The 26,062-nt window shown below is 46.3% G+C and overlaps 4 protein-coding genes across 4 annotated transcripts; 2 read left to right on the top strand and 2 right to left on the bottom strand.

Annotated features, from left to right (window-relative positions):
- Window positions 1-990: 990 nt before the first annotated feature.
- H6S33_011066 (uncharacterized protein) lies at window positions 991-1,351 on the top strand (the record flags this gene model as incomplete). The annotated part of the gene is made up of 2 exons (XM_044842454.1): window positions 991-1,267; window positions 1,329-1,351. The coding sequence occupies 2 exons, from the start codon at window positions 991-993 to the stop codon at window positions 1,349-1,351; spliced, it is 300 nt and encodes a 99-aa protein (XP_044696996.1).
- Window positions 1,352-10,162: 8,811 nt separating this feature from the next.
- H6S33_011065 (uncharacterized protein) lies at window positions 10,163-10,552 on the top strand (the record flags this gene model as incomplete). The annotated part of the gene is made up of 1 exon (XM_044842453.1): window positions 10,163-10,552. One exon carries the CDS (start codon window positions 10,163-10,165, stop codon window positions 10,550-10,552), a length of 390 nt encoding a protein of 129 aa, XP_044696995.1.
- Window positions 10,553-13,952: 3,400 nt separating this feature from the next.
- Window positions 13,953-16,529, bottom strand: H6S33_011064 (uncharacterized protein; the record flags this gene model as incomplete). The annotated part of the gene is made up of 14 exons (XM_044842452.1): window positions 13,953-13,982; window positions 14,039-14,104; window positions 14,365-14,424; window positions 14,475-14,497; window positions 14,572-14,619; window positions 14,678-14,839; window positions 14,910-15,019; window positions 15,373-15,391; window positions 15,595-15,651; window positions 15,694-15,728; window positions 15,784-15,928; window positions 15,994-16,173; window positions 16,226-16,255; window positions 16,448-16,529. 14 exons carry the CDS (start codon window positions 16,527-16,529, stop codon window positions 13,953-13,955), a joined length of 1,047 nt encoding a protein of 348 aa, XP_044696994.1.
- Window positions 16,530-16,610: 81 nt separating this feature from the next.
- Window positions 16,611-18,024, bottom strand: H6S33_011063 (uncharacterized protein; the record flags this gene model as incomplete). The annotated part of the gene is made up of 11 exons (XM_044842451.1): window positions 16,611-16,643; window positions 16,710-16,752; window positions 16,829-16,890; window positions 16,958-17,019; window positions 17,096-17,158; window positions 17,236-17,281; window positions 17,357-17,429; window positions 17,483-17,497; window positions 17,587-17,601; window positions 17,655-17,759; window positions 17,843-18,024. The coding sequence occupies 11 exons, from the start codon at window positions 18,022-18,024 to the stop codon at window positions 16,611-16,613; spliced, it is 699 nt and encodes a 232-aa protein (XP_044696993.1).
- Window positions 18,025-26,062: the final 8,038 nt, after the last annotated feature.

Raw genomic sequence — 26,062 nt, 5'->3', positions numbered from 1 at the left:
GATTTGGTTGGATTGAATGTTGGCTGTTTTGTGGACAATGAATTAAGGTTTTCTCTCGCAGACCTTTTAGAATAGTGCAAGGTCAGCGGGGGAGGTCTTTTTCTCGGTGGGGTATACAGGCAGAGATCTTTGTAGGATCTTCGGGCATAGGTAGGGATATATATGAGAGTGGATTATGGCTGTATAGATGTAGAGTACGATTTACTACAGACCTTTAAATGAGTCTAATTGAGAACACTAAACTGTTAGTTTGTACTGCAGATTAACTACCAATATGATCGCTCTTACGCCTATACCACGTGGATTGTAACCCATTTCCGACTATCTGAATGACGCAAATGGCAAGCTCTATATCCCGCTGAATGCCAGCTGCTGCTAGAACAGTATGCTGTCTAATCGATAGCATGAGTAATCAGCAATCAGGAACTCTCCTATACGAAAAGTTAAGTTCCTCTATTAGACTAAAGTTACTTGATCAAGAACAAAAACATTCTTTATTTTCTTCATTCTTGAATGGGTTTCATCATTTCCACTTATCGCTTTGATTATTTCACGATATTTTAAGATATATGATTCACCGTAGAAGGATATTCTAGTGACTCTATCGAATGCCTGCTTAAACTCCTTACGACCCGCTATGTGTAACATTGGACAGATATCATGAAATCTGCTTCGTGGACCTTGTCAAGATCAAAGACAAAGCTCTTAGTCTCTTTAAAACTCTCCATCGCACCAACTGCTTGAAGATGAGGTATACGTACGTAACTTTATAACCCTAACCCTCCACCTACTCATAAAGTCCTCCTCCTCCGGCAAGACCTTTCCATTACCCCTTCACCACACACCTAACATCCCACTTTCGTTCATCCCCAGCAAGAAAAAGCTTCTTCATCACTCTACTGCCAAAAATCCACTCTCCTTCATCACCAAAATCAACATCAACCACACTTTTGTTCATCAGAACAATCGATCACCCCCACCACCGTCAAAATGAATCGTTACTGGAACTTCTACCAGATCACTTCCCTCCCGCAGTCGGTTGATCGTAGCAAGCTCATCCATGTCTACGGGAATGGATCTGAGGAAGACCCAATTGGTGCCTTCTGGGATACCATCGATACCCTCAATGTCCCCTCCGCTGTCGATCTCTACGGTCTTGAGATTCACGTCTTGCCAATTTCTTACCCCTCTGAGCCTACTACTTGGGAACGTGCCAAGGCTCGTGGAAAGAAGGTTCTTAAGAAACTTAAGGTCGACAAACAGATCTGTAAGTTCAACATTTGTTTCTTTTTGCTGATATCTGTGATATGAGGCTGAGATCTGGGTAGTTCGCGGTGGATGGTGGCAGTAGTTCCCTCACGGCAACGGACAAGGATTGATATTTTCGGAGTTTATGGATGGACCACCGGCGTGTGGGAAATATAAGATGGCTGAAGACCTTCACGTTACTTCAATAAGGAAAGGGACTTATTTCTCTTTGCCTTTGTCGTTGTGGAGGATTACACTCTTTTTTTCACTTTTATAATTTGACACTTTCAACGTTGAGCTGTGGGTCGTGGAGATGATTGATGTACTGATGACAATACTTGTTCATCTAATGTCAAATACGGATATCTCTTGCTGTTACAAAATAGTCTTCTTACTACCTTTCCATTATTTCTTTCTGTGCATGATGGTGGTGAAACTACGTAAAGAAGGGTGGGAAGAAAATTCTAGTCATCCCTTCGAAAAAAAAAACAATGAAAGATTTCACATACGAACCAGAAGCTTTTTGATTTGAATCATTAGGCTGGAAGCTCGAAAGTACGAAACTGGGTGTTGTTCTATATACATAAAAGAAGGATCCGGGGGTCCCCAAACCCCTCGTGATGGGGTTACATGTACTCTATGCTAACATCACCTCTTGAGTTCATATTGGAATTCAATATTACGAGTTTCCCAAAGTTGAATTTTGAATAATATGGCGAAATTACTACTCTCGCAGTCTTCGAAGATATCACAGGACTGTGCTAGTTTTCCCGTACCACTGATAAAAATATATATCTGAAATGAAGTACACTCAGGATCTTAATTATAAATCGTATTGTTATATTTTCCTTTTCCTTGATTTCGGGTTGTCGTCGCATCTTTCCACGAACCCTCCATACGGTCTAGTCAATCATAACACTTGGCATCTTATATAAATCCCAGCAGACTCACGCGCCCCAGCAGGAGCCACCTTGACCCCAAGGAAACACTCCCCGCCACTTTAGTCATCATACTCATCCCACTCACCCAAACTCCAATAGTCACAGCCACTCACTCCTACTCCACTTCCACACTTGCTCTTTCATCCCAGCTTCAAGCATCAGGTTTCTCATAGTCTTCGCTCATAACCCGGTACCTTTTCACCATCTTCTATCTTTGATCCACAACCTGCCTCCCCTTTGCCTCTCTGTCTCCACAGCTTCTTTCCGCGTAGGGTTCTATCGATGCTCTTCATGATGGCTACGTTGCAGACGCGTGACGGAGGTGATAAGTGGGCATCATCTTGCATTTGTGTGGTATGTTACCTCTGTCCCCTTTCTTCACTGAGGTGATGGCTAATGATTCAAATTTAGAATTCAAGAGATATTCGGATCTCTTGTACATTTGTGCTTTTGAGCTTCGCTGTCCCATGGATAGGACCAGAGTCTCTTGCTCTCAACTTGGTGTTGCTACATATGACTAGTATGTAGAGCGGCGTCTGATTAATTAAGTGATGAGCTTGCATGGTATCTTATCACGAATCTTTTATCAAAGCTTCTCCTGATGGTTGCTAATTCGTTGGTGATTTAGAGGGGATTTTCCTATCCCATTTGTTGTTAAATTCTTTCCACCGGCTTCGAGTGGAATCGTTTTCTCTATTTTTTATTGCTGCTCAGCGTTATAAAGCAAGTACAGTTTTCAATTTTTGAATCTCTTTCTAATATCCTTATGGATCCTACTCCGCTTTCTATCCGATACTAGTTGCTAATAGATTAATATTTTCAGCAGAATTCTATCTCAAATTTTCCTTGCTCTTCGACATAATCTTAGGTTTTATTCTTCTTACCCGCTTTCGGGCGGTGGTAAAGGCAGGAAACAAGTTCGATAGATGCGTTTATCTGGATAATATTATTATTCTTTCTCTGGATATCGAAGTAGTATTTTGATCATTGCTGATGCCTAACTAGGCATCCGGGAGTGTGTCTAATCTCCTTGGGTTTGGATTTTGAAGCCAGCCCATTAACGAAGTGGCACACACCGGTCTGCTATTTTGATCCCATTCTGCTCCCGTTTCTTCAGTATATATGAACAAAGAACATCGGAATCCTAAATATATCCATACTGTTTTATGATCTTGAGGATGACAGTGGTTCTTGGCGAAGCGTTGCTCTTCCCCTACTCACCGAGGATGAGACAGAAGGGTTGGGGATGGGGGGTAACAGTTCGGTTAGCCATATGGCTAACCCATGGTGGGGTGGTTGATCTAGCTATCCTCATCTATCCATGAATGAACACGTGGGATTCTGATAGCTAATATATGTCTAAGTTACCAGGGGATTTTCGGATCCCCTTGGAGTTGCGGCGACTGTGTATGCGGGTTTATATAGTTGTCTGGGCTGAGAGGTTGCAAATAGTGTCGGAATGAGTTCGGGGGTGCGCGTTGGTATGGTTCATTATTCATTTTTAGATCTATATTCGGTGATAAGTGCTGACGGTACAAGGTTCCCAGGAGACTTTCGGATCCGCATGGGAATACCCAGGGTGCCTCGGGGGTGTAGTGTTGCCCGCACATCTGGCTGTTGTTGCTCCCGCTCCTATGAAGGGCCCGGGAGCACATCAATCTCGTGTACCATTCTTTCGACGATTTCTTGTATCCTGCCCTGACGATGAGGTCGGGATGAATGAACCGGGGGTGTGTTCTGTGTCTAGGGTCCGCACTGCTCTTCACCGTTGTTTCTAACGCGCTGTTAGATAGCTCCGCGGTATCTACTGGGCATAACCTGCATCATTCAGAAGCCGCACTGGTATGGATGCTTTCTCAGTATCTCACATTCGTCACCGTTAATTAACCTCATGTCTTAGCTTATCGAGTAGGAAACGCCAGGTGGCCCTCCTATACATCTCCCCACAGCGGTATGACATCCGCAAAGACCTATGCGATGCATTGTGTCCAGTGACATCTGTTGGAGCGACGAAGGGGTTTTTCCGATAGCCTGAGCGTCATATGAGGTGACTCATCAAAGTGGTTCATGGTCTATCGGCCTGGAAATTTCCTCCTCGGGCTCAGGATAAAACCGATAAAGAGCTGTGAATACTCGAAGGGGTCATGGGAGGTTGATCGGTTGATGACCTATACTAACACGGCCTTAGAGTCTTGGAGAATTGAAATGCGAGGAACCGGTGGATTGAATATTTACAGTATATCATCTGCCACCTCCGGAAACGGTAAGGAAAAGCTCCCACCGCCATATGAAGCCTGTACTCTTGCTCTAATAGGGCAGGAGACCGATGACATAGATTTTTGACGACGTGCGGTAGCTAAAAAGAATATCAGAAAGTGTAAAATTCCTTACTAAGAAATTGGAGATGCTTCGTGGTTTGTTTGGCCTAATGTGTGAATATAAAAGTTCTAGAGTCATTCCCCGGGTAGCTGAGTTTCATATGTACCGTGTGATACAAATAGTTGGAAGACTTTTTCGATGATCGACCTGCAAACTGCTTTTTTTGTGTTCAAGTCAGGCATTCCCTCTGCTCGAGGGGGACGGAGTGAGAGGGCAAGTACGTAGCCTGTTTGGGAGCGAAATGTCATTGTCAAGAGAAGATAAGAAAAACTCTCTATGAAGCGAAAAAAAATTATTTCCGTAGCGGTTCGGTTTTCTTGAATAAGCCTAGGAGAGACGTCCCCCGCCCAGGACCCCCAAGGCGCTAGCGTGCCGAAAGTGGTGTGGCGCCTGTGCCCAGGCTTGGCATTCACATAGCACTTGGGATAAAAAACACACATGGCGAGTGTGGCCTAACGGTTAGCACTCGCCCCCGGACGGACACCGTGAGGTTGTGCCTTGCCTTCGATTACAGGAGGTTCAGGGTTCAATCCAGGGGTGGGGGTAGTAGATATGGCTGGACCATCAATGCTACCTTTTGTACTTTTTATTTACATCCTGCTAAATAAATTATCTATATTAATATGCACGTTTCTTCTTCTCGTTTTTTTACTACGGGTTTCTGACTGGTGAAGGATACTCAACTCCAGTGGATGTCTTTACTATGTGTAGTATAACGCAGAGTATCGTTAAAAGTTTTCCCTATATACAGACGGAAAGCGATTAGTTAGGCACAAATAAAGATCGGGATAGTGGTCTCTCGTTCTCAGTTTTCATGCAGCAGTGATGTAGGTCAACAATTCAGGGCTCATATGTGAGGAATGTGTCAGTCATGGGAAAAGGATATAGAGGACGCCCTTCTCCCGTGGGTAAAAGGTCATGTAGGGGGTTGCTGTCTTCCCACACACGTGCAGTTTGATCTCGTTTTGCATTCGAGGCCTTCTCCACGTTCCAGCAGCGACCTGGCCGATGATGATGAGAAAGCTGCGTTGCCCACTATTTCTACAAAACATCCCAGTTGTCTCATGTGATTTATTCGTTACATATTCCCTCTTCTTTCGATTTCTATTTCCATTTCCTCCCTCTGTACAATCTCAATCGTATCCATTGCCGATCTTTGAAAACTGGCCCATGTTATGTTTAAATATGGCATTTATCCGGAGGTGTATATACGGTTTCGACAAGTAAGCTGTGGCTTTTGTGTGGTCTTATAGAGGCCAACTCCCCTTTCAAATAATGAATATCGGCTCGACGGCAATGCCCAATTAATATCTGTCGGGTGGTTGGCGGCCGGGGGAGTCGTGGTGTTGGGTACTGGAATAATGATTTAATCCTTCCGATTCTTAGTCTGGACATGCCCTTCTGATTGCCTCTAGAGTGTTAATGTTAGGGTTTTGACTTTCTTATTTTCCACGAACAAGATACATTGGGCAACAGAGTCGAGTTTGGAGGAGGAGTAGGGTTAGGTTAACACCTACTAGCGCATCCCAAATGAAACTAGGCGTCCTATCCGACGATCTTGGCACTCGCAGCAACCTTGGCACACAAATACCACCCAGGGCGTATAACACACATGGCGAGTGTGGCCTAACGGTTAACACTCGCCCCCGGACGGACACCGTGCGATTGGACCCCCTTCGATTACAGGAGGCTAAGGGTTCAATCCGGGGGTGGGGGTTGTAGCTATGGCTGAGACCATCAATGCAACCTTTTGTTCTTTTTGCGCACAAATATAATAATTTGCGCCGCCATGTTTTGGAAAATAAATTCATCATTTTTCTGAGATTTTTACATACTTAACTAAATGAATTTTATTTCGACGTAAGATTGATGGTAAAGAAACTGGGCGCATCTTTAACAGGCACATTACCGGAGGAGTGAGTTTCGGACATCGACGAAGAATTCATAAACGACGGCGTCAACAAACTATTGAGAGGTCTCAAGAAGAGCCATCATCTAATATAATGACGGTTAAATCCAAGAGTGAAGCCACGATACCTTAACAGCCCAAAATGTTATGATCTATGTTTTTTTGCAGCTTCTACATTCTCTAAAATCGACGTTCTGGAACCCGAATTCTGTCTTGATTTCAGAAGCGTTCTGAGTGCGTGTGGCTGCTGCGTTATCCACTGTTGTCGCTATATGTTGTATTTGCACTGTTCGGACTCCGTTGGGGGTGTAGAAAAAAGAGCGAATTCTATATAGGGATGATGGTTGTCTTTTCTTCGCTGCCAGAGGTTAACTATACCTCAGCAGAAGAACACCTGTCCGCCTAGGTCAATCAACGGATCCCCTCAGAGACGCATGTCGCCACATCAACGGCATATCTGTCCATCAACCCCGAAGACACCGTTCCCATGCGTCGATAGAGAACACTTGTAATGGTCCCCGTGCAACAGACAGCACCACCAAAGCCGAACCCTCAGTAGTCCCTCAACCCCGGCTTTCACATCCCCTTGCTTTGATCTCGATCTTCTTGATGACTGGGAGACTGATGTCGCTAGGCTTGTGGGGGTGGATATGGCAGGCGACGTTGCGGTACGGGGGCGGGGAGGTGTGGGCGTAGTAGTGCATATGGGTAATGGGGGGAGTTTGGTATGTTCGGAGGTGCCAGTGTAGATGTGAGAAGAAGGGTCGTGGCATTCCCGTTGATGATGCCTGCTATTCGCGAGCCCCGGGGTTATCCCATGACCCGTAGTTTGGTCTTGACACTGTGGCTATAACACTATCCTGCAACCCACCACTCATTAAACTATGCAATCCTGAGCTCCGCTCCTTAAGAATCATGTTGATGAGATCTGAGGTCGATTAGAGAACATACGGTCGACAACCAGGCACCTTTGGTTACTGGCGAAGGCTTCAAAGCCCTCTGCTACGGGTCAAGGGATAGCGTTCAGTGTTATCACTATGTGGTGATGAAAGGAGGTTCAGTGTGCGCTATGGCAAGGGTTGAACTGGGATAAGACTGCTACTGGCCGGTGTATGGTATTCATTATAATACAAGTCATTTATACCTCACTTTATCGTCACTTGTTTCCGCGCATAGAATTAATGAATGGAAAAAAGAAAAATTCTAGTTTCTGTACAACAGCAAGGATTGAACCCAGCGGCAAGGAAACCATAATCCAAGATCGCCAAGACTACAAGCCACTGCAACAAATTTTCACCGAAGCAAAGGCCGACGAACTGGACATGTGTTTACACACTGGGACGACAACATTCAAACCGGGAATTCAAACCACAGCAAACATAACCATCACAGGTCACAATCACGGTCACACACTTCAGAAACGAATCACGAGAAGCATGAAGGAAGAAAGAACACCACATTATATTTATTACCCCATATCCATGCCCAAACTAGCAGCAGCCACCAGTGTGATTTCCCATGAGGGATAGGGCAATAGGCTTTCTTCGACTTTGTCGATGCCCCCGCCAGGAAACCCACCACTTTCTCTTCTCGGTCCCATGCTCACTTGGAGTTGGGTTTGGGATGTTGAGTTTCCCTATTTCCGGTCATGTTAGAAAATGGTGCAACAAGAAAAGGAGGTTTTGGAGGTTACTACTTCGGGGAGGGGGGAGCACCGGCAGATGCCATCGTGTTGACCTCTACATGTTGCATTAGTGAGTTCGCTTTAAAAACGGGCGGCGAGAAATGGCTTACCGCCCACGACGGCTTTGCCGAGAATATCAATCTCTTCTTGGCAGGTAGCGTAGAGAATTTATGGAATCTGTTGGAGTTAATGATACATCAACAGCTATTCAGATGGTTTCAAAGGATGGAGCGAACTTACAGGTTGTGCCGATGGACATGTATCAGCCACCGGAATTCCACCGGCAATGTCGAAGCTGCATACGTGAGTACGAGGAACATATGCGATTTCAGAACTGGTGATGCTTACTATTTGTAGGAGGGGCGATCCCTGGGAAGGGATGCCCACACTACAGCAGCCACAACAATTCTCTAAGTCATTGATTAGCTTGGCTTTTTCGGGAGAAGTTGAGATGGGATTGATCTTACGTTTTGGAACGTTGGGACGGCCACCCGTATTTCAGCGATCGCTAAGTCATATTAGCTGATTATCTTGAAGAATCAACGAAAAAAGGAAAAAATACCGGGAGGAACTATGGGCCGCCAACCACCCCAACACCCAGAAATGACCTGCATTATAACTTAGATCATAATTCAAACTTGAAATCAATTAACGACAGAACATACAGACTGAAAAATCCCTTCCAACACCACCAATAAATTAATTTCTGCTGTTTTCCGTCAGTCCGACTCACAGCAGTGATATTGGACAAACCTACGTGTTGGTCGGTAATGGAGACAACGCGGGTCTCTCTTACATGGGCTAGGGGGGAGGAACCGGCTGCTAGCCAGCGCCACGACGTTCTCCTTCTTATTGTTAGTCCACGATTGATTTCAACTGGAGAGATAGGTGCCGATTGAACTTACCCCTTTATTAACACCCACCGCCCCCAACCCGCAGATCCACCACCTCTGTCCGGATCCCGGACAGTGAGGTAGACGTTGGTGGGGTATCGGTGGGTCCTTTTCGTCCCACATACACCGATATTGCGGGTGGGATTGGCTATACACAGACTTCACGTTGTCAGCTTATTGTCACAAGAACTACGGTTTGGAGGATCGAGGATGTAACCTACTAAGTAGGGAGCAACACCAGTAAATCTGCCGATTTAGGGTTGACGGTTCTAAGAAATGAGAATAATTAGTAGCTGTTGTCAATGTTATCAGAGGAGTAACTCACCCGATGAACCTGGGACAACTTCGGCCTCTCTTACAGGGGAAGCCGCGCGGAAAAAGAAGAAAACCCCAACAGCCGACCTTGGGTCGGCCAAGGTTAGCACGGTTCTATAAGAAAATATTCGTTAGTTAATGCTTCGAAAGATTGAAGAAGGAAAACTCACCGTAAAGAACCGAAGACAACTCCAGTCTCTCTTACAGAGAGAACAGCAAGGGAGATGCGGGAGGAGGGCAGCCAAGGAGGCCCAGATGGGTTGCCATGTTTGTCCGGTTCCTGAAACAATGAACAGTTAGTTAACATCGCGAAGAAAGAGTACAGAAGGAAAACTCACCCAATAGAGAACCGGAGACAACTTCAGCCCCTCTTACAGCAGGAGTCGGGATGCGGGGCTGGGAGCCCGCACCCTCCTCCTGTGCTTTCCACTCGTTCCGTGGTCAAAGGAACCGGGAGACCGAAGAGACGGGTCTCTGTCCCATTCGATGGATGGTGCAGAAGGGATGGTGTTGAGAGGGAGAGATGGAGGAGAGAAGACGGAATGGAGGAATCCTGAGCATTCGAGGGAGGGGGTATTTATACTTGAAGTTTTATTTCGCCGCAGGATAAGTCATCACCCGCTTGGCGGCGGTGGAATTTGTCTTGGTATTGGATATTGTTACAAAGTGGGAATTTGCATTCAGCTCTGATGAGAGCTTCCGTACTTTTCATTCCTGGCTGTTGCATTTCGGGAAAGCCGGAGCATCTTCATGCTGCCATTCAACCTGTAGGAGGGAAACGCGTTCAGCCTGAATGCCTCAAAAGGCGGTTCTCAGTACCGTACAAGAACCACTACCGGCACAGCGTGTTCGTGTTCGTGTTCACCGGTATAACCCATTTCGTGCTTGTGAAATTCAGCCCCGAGAGCGGTTTGTCAATGTCAATAGCTTCGCGGGTCCGCCGCTTCCTGCTCTTGATCCCCTACTCCGCCGAATAAGCATCGACCATCACCCGACTCCGCACAACCGCGCCCGCTGCGTACCGATCGACGCTCATCTTCCAAGGACATCGTCCCCTTCAGCTCTCGCCTCCCAAAGCCTATACCTGGCATCTCAACCATGCCACCCGGCCACTCACCCGCCCCACCACCCCACAGCACCACCCCACACCACCGCAGACAAGCCACCTATCGATGTCAATTAAGCCTACATGTATTTACTCAAACTACTCCCGCGCCCCTTAGCCCAGCCAGCATTCAGAACGCCTATCCACTACATCCACCGCTAAGCTACAGAACACACATAAAACCAACACGACACTCCCGCTTGCCCGATGTCCCCTGCATTAGGTGCTGATGAGAATGGTCAGAGAAGAATACACTCATTCCATAGTCCAAAATATCTATACTACCCCCCTTCGCCTGCTCAGCGGTCTCCTGTTCAGCGCAACACAACATAAAACAAGCATCTCGGCGGCATGACTGGTGGCCAGTTTCGACGGGGAAGAATGTCAGGTCGCAACCACCGTCCCTAGTACTAGCCTGACAGTTTACAGGTTTGAACTGGGCTTCTACATTGGTAGCTGTTTAGAAATACAGTGAGTGCTTTCTCGTTATTTGACCCGTTCGATTCTCGGAGGTTACATAAACCGTTTTTATATGCAGGTAGAGCTCAACGAACACCCTGTCATAACTCCCACCCTATGATAAACCTGCACACCTTTGGTGTTGGCAGGGTTCCTAATGATTAGGCGCCAGGGCCTAGGAACGGGTCTTTAGTTGAAATAGGTTATTATTCGGTGAGTTTAGGTTTTGGTCTTTAACGTAAGTTCAATTCAGTACGGTGCGGTTTTGACTAGAATGAAAATAGTTTACAACCGTTCGAAACACTAACATTATAATTGACCTGTCCGCTCAGTTCCAGGATATAAGACACGGTGTCGTCGGGTCTCCTTTACCATAATCGTCGACACCGGCGGGGACACACTCGGTTACCCAAAACCCATCCCCTAGCCAGGCTATTTCTCCTCAGCCATCCAGCTCTCTCCCTCACGATACCCCACTTCGAAATACAACCACGCCACGCCCGGCGGCCAATGCTTCCCTTCAACTCTCAATCTTCATGAAACCCACAGACCGACCCAGCTCCCAGCCAACACACGCACCCACGCGCCCCTCCCTGATCTTCACAGCCTTCCACATAGCGAAGCTAGACCCACTACTGACGAGTACGGATTTCCTCTCTCTGGTTCTCCTGGTAAACGGAGGGTAAATTGGTCGTAAGGACAGGAAGCCCGTAGTTTGATTCCTCCCCCGAGAGCCTGCTTATGGAAAAAAAAGGCTGCTGGTGTTGTATTGAGGAGAGCTCAGGTTTTGTTCTATTTTTTTTTCTTTTTCTTTTTTTTTTACAGCGTGCTAAAATTACAATATGAGCCGTGACATGCGAAGAGATTAAGGTCAAAATGTAAAGCGTAAATGCAGTCCTTACCCGGCATGCCCCGCGGGAGTCCTCGCGGGGGAGTGGGAGTCCTCAGTTCGCAGATACAAAATCGTATATTCACTTACATTGATTGATTTTTAAAAGCTAAAAAAAAATGTACTCCTCGTTTTCGCTCCAGTGCGCAAAAAGGACAAAAGGTTGCATTGATAGTCTTAGCCATAGCTACAACCCCCACCCCCGGATTGAACCCTTAGCCTCCTGTAATCGAAGGGGGTCCAATCGCACGGTGTCCGTCCGGGGGCGAGTGTTAACCGTTAGGCCACACTCGCCATGTGTGTTATGCGCCCTGGGTGGTATTTGAGTGCCAAGCTTGGGGTAGGCGCCTTGTCGTTTCGGGAGTGCTAGTGCATTTTGCTTCATGCACCACCACCGTACGCGTGTGCAAACGTCCACCGAGCGAAGTCTATCCTGCCTTATAGACCGTCAGGACTCCGGGAAATGGAACCAGTGGATATTCGTTGGGACTATAGGTTCCACCAATTTTTCTTTTCTTCATTGAAGTGAACGCCGGCGGAGATCGATATGTAAAGTTCTTGGTCGTAAATCATGGAAAGGCAACCAAACCACACCAAAATATACCAAAATTAGCCTAAATACAACGAACACCCACAACCATTTGAGATCAGGGACCAACAAGGCCGTGTAGAGTAAAACCTTGGTTATCAAATTTAATACATATAAAAGGACACTCTCTCAGGTCAGATGTTGACGAAAGTAGATAAGCTAGAAGTAGAGCAACTCAAACCCTGGGAACTAACTTTGATTTCTCTTCGTAACTAACCGCGTTTTTTCATCTAGGCTACAGCTCGAACTGCCGATTTCTCGCTGCCGGTACCATACACCAGACCTGCATCAAACGCGGTCCAGGTTCCGAGGCGAGGCGAAGGAGTGACATGTCCACTCTGAGTCGACCTTTGTCCTTCTATACCCTCGAAGTCCGGCGCTGTTGTCCACGAGGTGGTTCAATGTTCATGAGTAGGGTACAATTAAAAAAACCATGCGGTAGAGGAAAAGTGATAGGAATATTCTCCATCCATTACTAGCCTCGGAGTAGGTTATACTGTCAAGCGTGTGTGTAATACCTAGAAATTATCCCTGACTGAATTAAAGAGTGAGGATATTTCGGGGGTGCACAGCTGCAGAGACGATTATAGACTCAGCCCTAACCCTGTTATCACCGGCGTTTGTAACTTTCGAGCTCTGGCGTGAGAGAGAATTACCGGCAAAGCCTAGCGCGGTTTCAAGAATAAATCACAGTAGTACTAGCCCTCATATCACTGCTCGAAGGGAAAGTGAAGAAGAAAGTAAATGTCAAGAACCGGATGCTGTATGCACTTTATACAAAACCCAGTAAGAAACGGTTCTCACTATTAGTGTTTCCTAAAGGTAAATTGCGTCAGGGAACTACTAGACCGCTTGCCTGAGTGTTTGCTGTGTCGGAAGTCTGTTATTGAAGTCGCTTCATCAGCGCTACGGTAGATAAGATTAGATAAGATCATAACGATAACCGAGGGCCAATGATAGCGAGAACTGATAATTTCTCAACGATCACGAACCTTCAAGGGGACGAAATACTAAGTAATGGAGCGTGGAAGGAAATACAATTTAAAGCACGAGTAAAAGTGAAGATTTTTGTGTGGCTTATGATTTTATTTCTTAATTATATGAATACAATGCCCCCGCTTCTTCCCAGCCACCAATATATTTATCTGCCCATAGTCGCTGCCATATTCAGGGGCAGTTTCCGTGGTGTTGGTGTCAGTAGATAGAGCACCGGCTCTATCAGTGCCTGGTGATGGTTTGTGACATCATGACTGCGTGACATTCCCCACCAGGGTGGAATATGGGCCCTTGATAGAGCCGAGTTTACCCGATCGTTCGTCATTTAGAGCTCCAGGGGCCAGATATGCCGATCAGTGATACGCTGGCCCCACATGCCTCGTCGGTCCCATCGCGACACGGTGAAGGGGAGTTTGCAATGCAGGATTTTGTGATGGATACCACGAAGCGAAATTTTCTCGATACGGGTACGTTTATGCCAGAGAAACCAGGAAAAGCAACGCTGTTTCACAACCCGGCTGGCGGCCGGATGGGTCCAGCCATTGCTAGGAGCGGCCAAGGATACATAGAATGTCCTCGAAAAACGTGAGCTTTTTGTGATTGTGAGAAAGAATAGTCAAGAGATTCTTACCGTAATTAATACGAATACCCGCTCAACTCGATCCTCCTCCACCAAATTAATTCCGGGGGTGCTCACCTGCCCACATGTATTGACTCATGTGGGGTGAGCTCAGTGGGATAGGTCAGAATGAACCTAAAACGAGTCGGAATCGGTACTCGAGGCGGGGGGAGCCAGAAGACCTTAGGCCATGATGAACGAGTTTAAGACCGACAAAGCATCCGAGGCATCGACCGAGGTGCCTCTTGGGCACCCACCAGGGCCCACAAATCTACCAACCCATGTCTTCGTAAGAGCCGTGGGCGCCGACCATACCCTCCTCAGGCAACCGATCTGACCCGCCCGGACGGTGTCGACGCTTGCTTTGAATTGTGCAGGTCCGGATATAAAAAGAGCGACTAAGGGATGTAAGCTAATTTCTTTAAATCTCAACCTGAGGGTGACTTACAGTCTGTACGGTGTAAAAAGTACCTTATTTCGATCATCCAATTTTCATCCTTACCCGGGAAAGCTCCCAGCCCCGGTATCGAAGCTCAACAACCCACAAGCAATGCATGAAGCAGCAGCGGTGTTGTAGCAGTGGTCATATTTCGCTAAAAATGCGAGTTAATGTGCACAGAATCTAATAGTATCCAAGGATTTGAAACTTACTACCTCGTTTTCCATTAATCTGGCCAAAGAAATTGCACAGGAGACAATATGGGGGTACAATTTGTGTCATAGCCCTAAATGGAAAGATAAAGACCAGAAGGCCGGACATAAGATCTTTGAATTTGCCCATAAAGCCGGAGACCGTCGTCTTTGGGGATGACTCTAGGCGCAGGAGATATGAAATTTAGAAGTGTCCATCGATCATCAGTTGAGCAGAGGAGGAAGGCTATACCCGATATCTTCGGCGATATGTGCGGCGATGCTGATAGCTCACTCGGATGAGCTCGAGGCGACGCAAGGTCAGCCGATATGCCTTTTCCAGAGGTCCCGGAGGTGGCTGTACTACCCTACCTAAACGACGATTGGAACCTGGACCATATTTTTATTCATCGGTTTCTGTTTCCGAGGAGTTTAACGTCTTATTGAAACCTGAACCATACTGCTTGTTGTGTATTCTGGGACCCAGGAGCAAGGTTGATGCGAGGGCGCAGGCAGAGGAGCCGAAAAAGATTGTGACTTCAGCCTCTATTATTCGTACTGCTCAGGAGGCCCAGGGAGGATCATACACTCTTCGGTGGGTTCCCCCCACAGAGAATTCATACACTCCTCTGTGGGTTACCCACGGAGGATTTATGCATCCCCCCGTTAGTCCCCCCACAGAGTGCGTTTTCCGCTGCTGGTTCCCAGTCGATTACCGAGCTCGAACTGAATGATCTGTCTCGCCGGAGGTTTCTCGCGTTAATTAACTAAGGTTTTCGGGAGGATTATTGAAGACAAAGAAACCACAGGATTCTAGAAACGATAGGAGGAATATATTGACAGGGCGGAATTTATAACAATGACAAAGAGTAGTGTATTATATTTAAGCCAGTTATTGATGTTTTTAAGATAAACAATATAAATAAAGAAAGACTTACAATCTCTAACCTCCAGGCACGGAAGTAGGAAGAGCGAGAAGACAACTTCAGGTCTCCCTTACAGCTTTAAACAATCAGCCGCGGGCCACCACATAGCACCTCCGAATCCGAGCTCAACGGCAGAGATAAATCTTCTAATGAACGGTTAGTGGATGAAAACAATGAGTGAGATGGCGAAAGAATGCCTACTTCTTCGATATCGGAGCTCTTTTCACAGGAAACCAAGCCTGGAGCGGACAAAAACCCCCGAGATGTTTAATCATCTTCACCCGAATTGTCCTATGCATAAAGAAGTTTACGCACGGAGCTTGGGGCGGGGGCGGATTATCCTTCTCTACTATGATTAGTTAGACTTCTTACTTTATCCTATAGGTTGTGTGGTTGAACACGGATACATACCATTGTCCTTCCTCTCACCGGCAGCACTGCTGCTCAACGGACTATACAGGATCGTGGGAGCTAGCCCACCCGGATGGCTCCTTATAGTCCTTCTAGAGCTGTGCTCAAGGACTGCCCCAAGAATGGAACAGGGCAGCGTACCTGCGGCGCCCAGATACCTCGAGATGAGATATCGATTGCCTAAGAAATGTTAGCAATATTAAGTAAACCTTTAAAATATATGAAATTCCACCTTTAATAAGTGTGAGACAACCGGGTCTCCCTTATATTGGCTAGTCAAACGTATAACTGTTAACAAATCGGAAACAGTGACTGCCCAAAATATAGAATAATACCAAAGGTAAAACCTCTCCGCCCGCGCAGAATGCTTCACAGGCGGGACAGAGACTTCTGGTAAGCCGAGAGCGGGCGTCACAAGGATGTAGCGGGAAAAGGTTCCCCGCCCTTTGAATACCGTCGATGTCCAGTCTTATGGCGGTTGTAATGCCCCCGGAGAGAAAGATAGATTCTCCGAGTGCAAGTGCCATACAGCTCATGGCTGCATCCAACTATAGCTAGTTGAATAATCTACCGAGCGACGGTACATACCTCGGACTCAGCTCGGGGGGTGAATTGAACTAGTCCATGTGCATGGTGATGAACACCGATAGCTATTGATGATTCAGCTACTAGAACGGATAGAAAATCGATTGATGGTAGTTAAGGGAGGTATTTACTCTAGAATAGTTTGTGGTCTGATGATAACTCTGGTTCCACTTACTAAAGATCAGTACTCATAGTCAGGTGAGAAGGTATAACTCCGATCAGTAAGCGATAGCCAGTCAGAAAGACTTACCAGATCAGATACTCTATTACCCCGGCCAGCAAGGTCCTGTATGACAACCCCGGTCTCTCCCACTGCGAACAGTCATGTCAGCAAATATTACTCAGGTTGCTGAAAACCGATATATCATGAAGCACTCACCAGATAGAATAATCTACCACCTCTGCCCGCAGAGGTGGCATAAGATCCTTTTGCCTCTCCCACTGCAAAAAACATCGTAGTCGTGTGAGAAAAAAAGTACAGAGATAAACTAGAAAGAATATATCAAGACGTACTCACCAGATAGAATAATCCACCACCTCTGCCCGCAGAGATGGTATAAGGAAGGACCGGTTACTCCCACTGGGGGTGTCAGAGAGTGGAATTGCTATTAAAGGGGAGAGCGTATCAATAAAACCCACCATGTCATAGTACTCTACCACCTCTGCCTGCAGAGGTGGCATAAGGCCCCTTTTGTCTCTCCCACTACAATCCACAACGCAGTCATGTCAGAAAAAGGTAGACCGATAAATAAGAAGGAATATATCAGGAAATACTCACCAGATAATAATCCATCACCTCTGCCAGGAGAGGTAGAGTCCCCGAGACAACAGAAACGGAGGCCCATATAGTACTAAAATCAAATTAATTATAGCTATTAGAAGACCCCGAGAAGGTGCTTCTTACGATGTGGTGCCATCTCTCCCAACCCACCGGATAAGACCAGCCTATCTCCGTCTCCAGATAGGTCGAGCCCCACACTAAGGCCGCAGCTATGTGTGATTATGGACATTGAGAAAGCCAGTCTAGATCTTTAGTATCAAATGATGATGATGATTTATCGGAGATGGAGTTATACCGTATCTCTTTTGACTGGAAGGCAGGAGCATGCCTCATCCAAGAGAATGGGACCGATACTGGCCCAGAGCCAAACCCCCCCCCCTGACGTTTATAAGGGCGTATCCTGTTATAGCCATAATAGTTAACGTTAGCAGAGTTAGGATAGAGAGTGATAGGAAAGTGAATTCGATCGAAGATGGGGAATACCTCTCTAGGTCTAAGACAACTCTGGTCTCTCTTACTGGTTGATTTCTTTCATGCACAGCCCAATGATTGGGTGTAGACATGAAGGCTGATGTAGTGTTCTGGAGATGAACCGGGGCGGCAGGTAGAGTATAAGAATGCTTAGGCGTTCTCAGATACTGAGAGGACACGGTGGGTTTGATCATGATTTGTCACTGGGATGACAAATGCGGCTGATCAAGAAAACATTGTAAACATAGCGCATTTGAGATTGTTGCAAGCAGTAAGCAGGGATAATATTACTACCCAATGCAGGCATGGCAACGCATGCTAATAATTACACCACAAGTGCGATATGGCAACCGGTATCTGCTGGAATAGTTGAGATTATTACCAGTTTTCATTGCATCTCTAGTTCAATTGTTCAATAATTGTAGTTTCCATCATTCATTAGAATATTAAAAACTATACAATATTACACTAAGACAACCGGAGTTTTCCTTATCACTTCTCAAGATTGCAATAGTTTATAGAATGAATGGAACTTTGTAATAATGTTAGATTAAATTCATTAAAGTATTACACTATATTATCACGAGCTTTAGGTCACATGAGATGCGAATCCTAGAACAAGATAAAGAGGAGAGAAGATAAACACTCAGGTATTAAGATAGATATAAAGATGACTTTTTATTCCCTAATAGAAACCCAAATATAAACACAAAAAGGAAAAGAACCACCACTGCTCTTTTCCCGCCACGTTAATCTTGCAGGAAAAGTAGATTATCTAGCCCCACCGGGCACAGATACATCTGTAGCAACTTTGTCCCCCGCTCCATCCACAGGCCTAAGATAGACCACCCCGTAAAATGCGCGCTTGGCAGAACGACTCAGCCGCAGGGGCTCGCAGGCCTCGCCAGAACCCAGCCGTGCACTTGTTACAGCGGCCAGTTTTGGTCAGGCAGAGATTCCCACGGATGGAAAATTTGCCCCCGACGTACGTCTTACGTCCCAAAGCTCTTTTTGATCCCCCGCTCCTTCTCAGCCACACCTTGTTTTTGCCCTCGGCGGCCGCCACAATCGTCAGGCAACGTTTGCCATGAATGATGAATCTCCATCTATGTAGGCGGCACGCAAACACCAGCACGGAAGGAAGCACGAGGTAGGCCGAGTCGCTTCCGTGTACAACCCATATCAGCTAATCAGACGTAAATCTTAGCAATCAGGAAACCACAAAAGAAACTGGCACCCAGGTGACCTACACTTATTCTACTTCAATACTTACGCCCGGGAATTAGTTGTCTTTTTGGAGTTGTTCAAAGTCCCCAATCAATCGACCACTTCATCTACGGCGATGACATGTTGGTTTAGGCCCTCGGTGTGCCCTTTTCGCCTCTTAATGACACGACCTGAACCCTGAATTCCCCCGATGACAGGATGAGATATCATGGGAATATTCATCTCGCTCTGCAACAGCTATTGCAGAGCGCGATTCATGTTTTGACGCGGCTGGTCAACTCCCCCATTGGGGAGGGGGTGGAGACATCGGGTGTATTCTGATTGTTCTTCATAGACTGTTGAGAAATACCATTAGCAAATCTGTAAGAATGGAGTATGGGGAAAATCATGTCATCTCAGTCAAGGACATACAGTTTTGGTCAGAGTTTTGACCATTGAACCTTATTTGTGAAAGTTGATATGGCTGGGATGAGTAACACTTTTACTCTTGGGGTTTAACAGAGATGGGGTTGTAAAAAGTGTTCGTCTTCTCCAGGGAAAACGTATCGACGCAAGACTCCACCAGCGCAGTCGTCACCATTGGAGGCGGGAGCTGTGGTGAGGTAAGTAATAGCGTATGGAAACTGGATTAAGAGGGCCATGTCACCTTGATTCCACATCTTCAAAGAAGAAAATACTTCCGCTACCTGAGCAGCGCCTGCCGCTAGCGCTGCGAACGAATCTACAAACTCATTTCTGAGTGTCGCCGCAGTATTGGCAATTTCCTTCCTTACTGAAGCGGCAGGGTCGCCTTCAGTGGGCTTTTGCGGGGATCGGGGCCGGGTGTCCGCTGTTTGGCGGCTGGGAGGGCCTCTCGTGGACCTTCATGTGCTCCTTGAAGGCTTTCTTGAGGGAAAAGTATTGTCGACAACCCGGGCAAGAAAATCTTCTAGGGCGTTCTGGGGGCCCATAGGCAGCAAAGTTTCGCTGCCCACACGAAACCACCCGCGAATCTGGCTTCCAGCTCCAGACACGGGGCCATGAAAGCCCATAATTGTAGGCCAGGAGATAAATATATCTCTTCTTCCTGGCCTGCAATGTTGAACGAGGAGACGCCTGTCCTCTTTCAGATACCTCCTCCAGGGTCGGAGGAGCGGGAACCAAGACTTTGGGGTATTAGTTTTTATATCTTTCTATCTAGAGGGGTTGAAGACGTGATACGTACCGAACTCTCGGAGCGAGCCCAGGAGATCATTTTAGCCACGAAGAGAAAATGAAGTGGTCACTATAAGGATTGTTCCGTGCTAGGGTTGAGCGCTGTGGCGTGTTTATACCCGACATGGGCATGTTGTTGACTGCCCCCTCCAGATAATTCAAGGATGTCAATGAGACGCCAGCCACCAGGATCGACGGCATACTTGATCCTACTTTTTGTTAGTTGGTTCTCCTCCCTTTTGTTTGTTTTTGGGGATTTTGATGTGGTACGTACCGAACTATGGGAGCCTGCTCCCCAGCGCGCGGACATATCCCCAGTGGCCAGTTGTTAGGACGGATGATGGTATAGGTCTTGTCGCTGTACCCTGAGAATGACTTTGGACGATAAAAAGACATTTGCGGTGGGGCGGGGCGATGGATGTGAAGTTTGAAGGTGAGAGGTGGAGAGAAATAACGGTGTTCTTACCTGTTCTTATTGATAGAACACCTTGCATCTTTCCCTGTAAGATCTCTGCAGTGTTACCAATTACTTTGCTAATCTTCCGGAAGCGGCAATGTCCACGAGCCGCGAAATTCCAAGCTAGGCGGTGTTCTACCCTCCTATCTACATGTATGTATTGCTAAAAAAGAGGTCAAAGTAATTGAGTAATGTCTTTAAGATATCTTATATTTTCTAAGTTTTTCTGTCATGAGAACTAGATCCGATTTCCTTTTATCGCTTCAAGATGATATCTTGAACGATACTCCATAGTTCCGATACCACAACATTCAATCGTCTACACAATATCCGGCGCGAAGGCGAGTGCGATAACTCATAACAATGCGCCCAGGCGGTATGAGCCGACGTTGTAGCATAAGCCAGGATGGGGCGTTTTCAAGTGCGTTCTGTTAGATCGATCAAGTACGGGGAAAATTACTTTCGTACTAAACTTCAATGATGTATTGGAGATGGAAGTGTCTTTCTAGAGGTTATATCCTTTAAATAACAGATCCCACGAGGTATTGTGGTACTTGAGTCTAACAAACACGCGCCTCGGGGATGCGGACACGTCTAGACTGCACGTGGCGACATCTGCTTTTATTTTTTGCTGATGTGTTACAGAGGAAGATGCCACTAATTCACACTGATAGATTCCGCATACATGGACGTAAAGAGGAAAGATAAAGCGCGACCGCACTCCTTCTACATACGCTGAATTTCAAGTTACAAGATGGCTTTCGGGTCAACAGAACCTCCAGTTTCCAATCTATCTCTGGGTAAGTCTCTTCTCCAAGTTCACGGTTATCTGCAAATACCCCGAACACTTCATTTTGTGAGTCGCACACCAGATCTGCTCGCAGGGGTCCTTAACGCGAAGCCAGTTGTCGTCGTCAACCCATCGCAACACCCTCCTTCTCATTTTCCTGGAATTTTTTCTCGAAGGAAAGATGATGATAGCGTGGTCCCCTTTCTTTCCATTCTCGCACCTGGAATAAGAAGGTCTCTGGTGAGCTCGATCGCTCTATCATCGCACTGTTCATCTGCACTACGCGCATCACACTCGACACGTTACTCCGGTTCCCCATTGCCCTTGCGACTCTGGTGTTTACTATCATGCACTACTACACGCCTCATATTCATCCAGGCTTATAATTATTAAACATCTCGTATACCGCCGACGTACCAGCTACATAAGCCACAATCCAGACACTTATACCGGACCAAACCCACCGCGCCCCCGAGTGAGAATACATGACGCGAGTGACGACTGATGAAACGAGTGACGGACTGTGAACCGAGTGACGAATGATGAACCGAGTGACGAATGATGAACCGAGTGACGAATGATGAACCGAGTGAGGGGTTGTGACGCGAGTGCGGAGTTGTGACGCGAGTGCGGAGTTGTGACGCGAGTGCGGAGTTGTGACGCGAGTGCGGAGTTGTGACGCGAGTGCGGAGTTGTGACGCGAGTGAGAAAATATGAAGCGGGGATCACGTGGGGGTGGAAAAGGGGGGGGGGTGTATGTTTTTGTCGTTTGGTTATTTTATGCGCCCGCGGGTGGGTTATATAGATATGTAGGAAACCTAGCTCACAACGCTTGAACGGAATATGAAATCTTACAAGAAGTGGCTCTTTAGACTTTAGTGGCAGGGTGCCGAGCTGACAGTCCACCTCTCAGATGGGCGGTTCATATCATATTGATTCAGATAACTTTATATAGCAAAGGATGGGTGTATGATTCCATTAAGAGGAAGTAAAGTTTATAATCGTGGGGAAGGAAGCCCCCGGGCACAATCCCAGAGAGATACATTGACTGTGTTTATTTGTATCATCTTTAGCTTTCATTCTCATCTTTCATGTAGACATGACGGTATAAAGAATTAGGGATATATACTGCTAGAATATGGTATATGCCGGCTGTATTTATCTCCCTATGTTGTTGATTCGACCTGACAAAATAAAATAGACTTCGGAGGCAGATTGAACCTAAATATATAGTCTCGGGCACCCAGAGAGAAGAACTATATATGGATAAAGCGTTCTATTGTCACCCCCCCTAACACAAGAGCCTCCTCAGTAGCTACAGCAGAGGAAAAGAAAATATGTGAGTATATTGATAACTTATCTCACTGGAGCAAAACAAAGTTATAAGGGAATAGACAATGTGTGTATTTTGATAAAAATAGCAGCTTTTGGTGAATTATGCGGGTAATCATATAGAAACAGAGCGTAGATAGGGCCGCTTCAGCTACCATGTATCGGCAGGTAGGAACGCTGCACGATGAGTTGAGAGAAGTAGCAACACTCAGGAAATAGTTGAGATAGCCATTTCTGCCGTTTGGCGCAATGATCGACATCTCTGCCGTAAAACCTGTGGTGGGTCATGTCACAAAATCAAACCATGTGCGCCGGATCTGCTTCTATGTGAGAACACATATATCATTCAGAGACTCAAAACACGCGTTCCCCTCAATTGCTAAAGAAATGACCCTAGGCCGGGGAATGGCACCTCCCCAAGCAAATAAAGAGCGAAAGCCACCATCGAGGGCTCCTCCAAAGACCTTACTCAGGCAAGTACAATTGCTGCCAATCGGAGTAAGAACGGTATTCGGAAGCAGAATGAGGTGAATGGTGTTTGCTCTGCGAGCAATAAACGCTGCGTAATCGAGGTCGAATCGGTGGAGCCTCTCCCGATGAATGTTCGCGCCAAGGGGATGACGGCAAACTACTGGATATATTAACTTTTACGCTGAATTCATCACAAAATATGGAAGCCAGTTGACGTACCGCTATCTGGAGGTAAAGATGTTTCCCTGGTTTAACACCTCCGCCCCTTCAGGACTTGAACTCAATGGATCGTACTGAGGATCGATGACTGGGCATCAGGTCATAAGATGTGTGAAGACATGACAGCATCACCGTACCAATATCCGCCCAAGAACCCGACACCAAAAATCTTTTTCCAATTCTCCCCTGGCTCGATATAGCCCGAATGTGCATTGCTTTCACACTGTGGTCCAGGTGGGCGCGCAGGAAATCCTTTCGACGGGCTCATATGTGTTTGTCATGTTCTCTCCTTTGGTTGTCTACATGCATGTTGAGTTGCCATGACGTTGTTCTACGTGCGGCTCTAGTTGCATTCCAAGTAACCCTAACCCGCACAGCAACAATCAAGTCTCGGCAACCCCCATGGCATCGCCGTCGGCAACCATCGTTGGAACAACCATGTGAGTACAGATTGAAACATTCTACTTTCAATCCTCAAATGACCTGAAAACCGCCTCTCTTCTGTCCTATTCTCGATAAACGTCGGGTATCGTGTTCATCTCCTTCTGTTTATCGTCAAAGAATACTAAGAAAAATACTACAAATCTGTGGTAGTAAGTGTAGGCGAAAAGGTTCCTTCGATCCTTTTTCTTTTACCTCTGGAAACTAACGCGGTGGAGCGGGGATAAAGGTTTGTACACATTCGTCTACACACTATGAGATTAGAGACGCTAGCGTGATATGGCCAGCCTACTTCAATCTACCTGCCTGGAAAAAAAAGCATTCATGCATCCCATACATCGCCACGACCGGTGTTAAATCAACATACAATTACGAAGAAGAGTTGATATTAAACTTCCGAAGGCAATGGTGTCAGTGTCAGAATGGCCACAAAAGCCCAGATGTACAGGACAGCAGCAAACAAATCCTCGGATCACGTTAAAAAAATTCAGTAATTCCTATATAGACCACCAGTCATCAACCCTTATTCCCCGGATCAGCTAAGATTCCTTGTCTTGGTGTATAGGTCTATCATTGGAACACATTCTTCCATGAAGCCATAGAGAGGAGATCTTCATCATCCACGCCCACGGTAATCGATCATCGCCCACAACAAGGCCCCCAAAATACAAGAACAGGTGTTCTTTGATTTAGTGAGAGCCACGTGTCCACCACCGACTCGTCAAGACCAAGGTACTCCCATCTTGCAACCAAGATGGTCGTATTGCAAATGGGAACAGAATTATCCCTGAGCAAGGGCTATAACGGAGCCGTTGATTTGGAAAACTAACCTTGTAAGCCTTCCACCAAGGTCAACGCTTATCAGGCGCATGATTCATTCGATATCTCGTCATGCCTCAAACTCATTCAAAACTATTGATTTAGTAAATGAAAGTCAATCACAGCAGTAACATCCGTTTTATCAGTAACCAAGCGTAATTGTAGCGCGAGGGAAGTGGAATGAAGGGAGAGAACGTCGATGTGATGAATCACCAGGAAGTAGAAACACCTTCGGACCTATCTTCGGCTGCAGATCGATGTACTATACACATGGTGGAATACATGTGAGGGTGTTGGCGGAGCCTCCTCGCACCTTATTCCAGACTCTTCCTCTACCATGTCTTGTTGTCGTAGTTACCACTACTGCCAAGGAATAACATTTTGTTTACTCTAGTGAAGTATTTCAGACTGTAAACGAGAGAGCTATACTAAACTTCATTCATACTCTACCAAGGCATGCTCTTGGTTACCGGTTGGTATCCGTCTTCGCTCGAGCGAGAAAGACGATGGCAGGTGGCGGAATTGATTCCTGATCTGAAGGGTAGCGACCCTGTTTTCTGGACTAATAGAAACTCCTGAGATCTTACATCCCAAGGGATACCCGCCATGGACCTTTGTCACAGCCGGGACCTATACATGTGCGGTAAATCATCCCCGGAAGTAATGTTTTCAAATGGGGTTCAACAGAGTGATGAAGTCCCGATTTTCAGCATTAATTGTTGGGAAAGTGGTCTTGGGAAGAAAGAGCCACGGCGTGTTCGCGGTCTATGTTATGTAACTGGACGATAGATGGATTGACATAATCTGAAATCTCTTGCCTCCATTTGATTGGGGCCAGTAGACATAGTTTTGCGGGCAATATAATAGCGAGGGAAAGATGGCCATGAAGAGGCACCGGGTAGAGATATATGTCTAGTTGCGGTAGAATAGAGAGAAGTAGATATTACATGACCTACAACAACGGCTGTCATAAGAGTGAGCCACAGAAACGCTCTTGGCATTCTGTGCTTAAATACCAGTTTTTCTCCCTATCTCTCGTAATTTCTAACCCCACTTTCTTATGCTGGGTCTGCTGGCAACATCGACACGACAAAATTGGCCACTGCTCCTAGGTGAAGGTAAAGATGTACGTTCAATCTCCATTCTTTCGTTATGAATAATAATAATTTGATGATAAGAGAGAAATAGTTCATCTTTCGATGACATTCATTGAGTGGTTGCACTTATTGGCTGCTCTTGTCAACTCATCTATCCGCTAATCTATCTGCTAAGTAAAATGGAA

The sequence above is a fragment of the Morchella sextelata genome (genome assembly GCF_020137385.1).
Source record: "Morchella sextelata strain SCLS chromosome Unknown scls_5, whole genome shotgun sequence".
NCBI lineage: Eukaryota > Fungi > Ascomycota > Pezizomycetes > Pezizales > Morchellaceae > Morchella > Morchella sextelata.
Note: the sequence above shows the minus strand (reverse complement) of the source record. Positions and strands in the feature narration are given on the sequence as shown.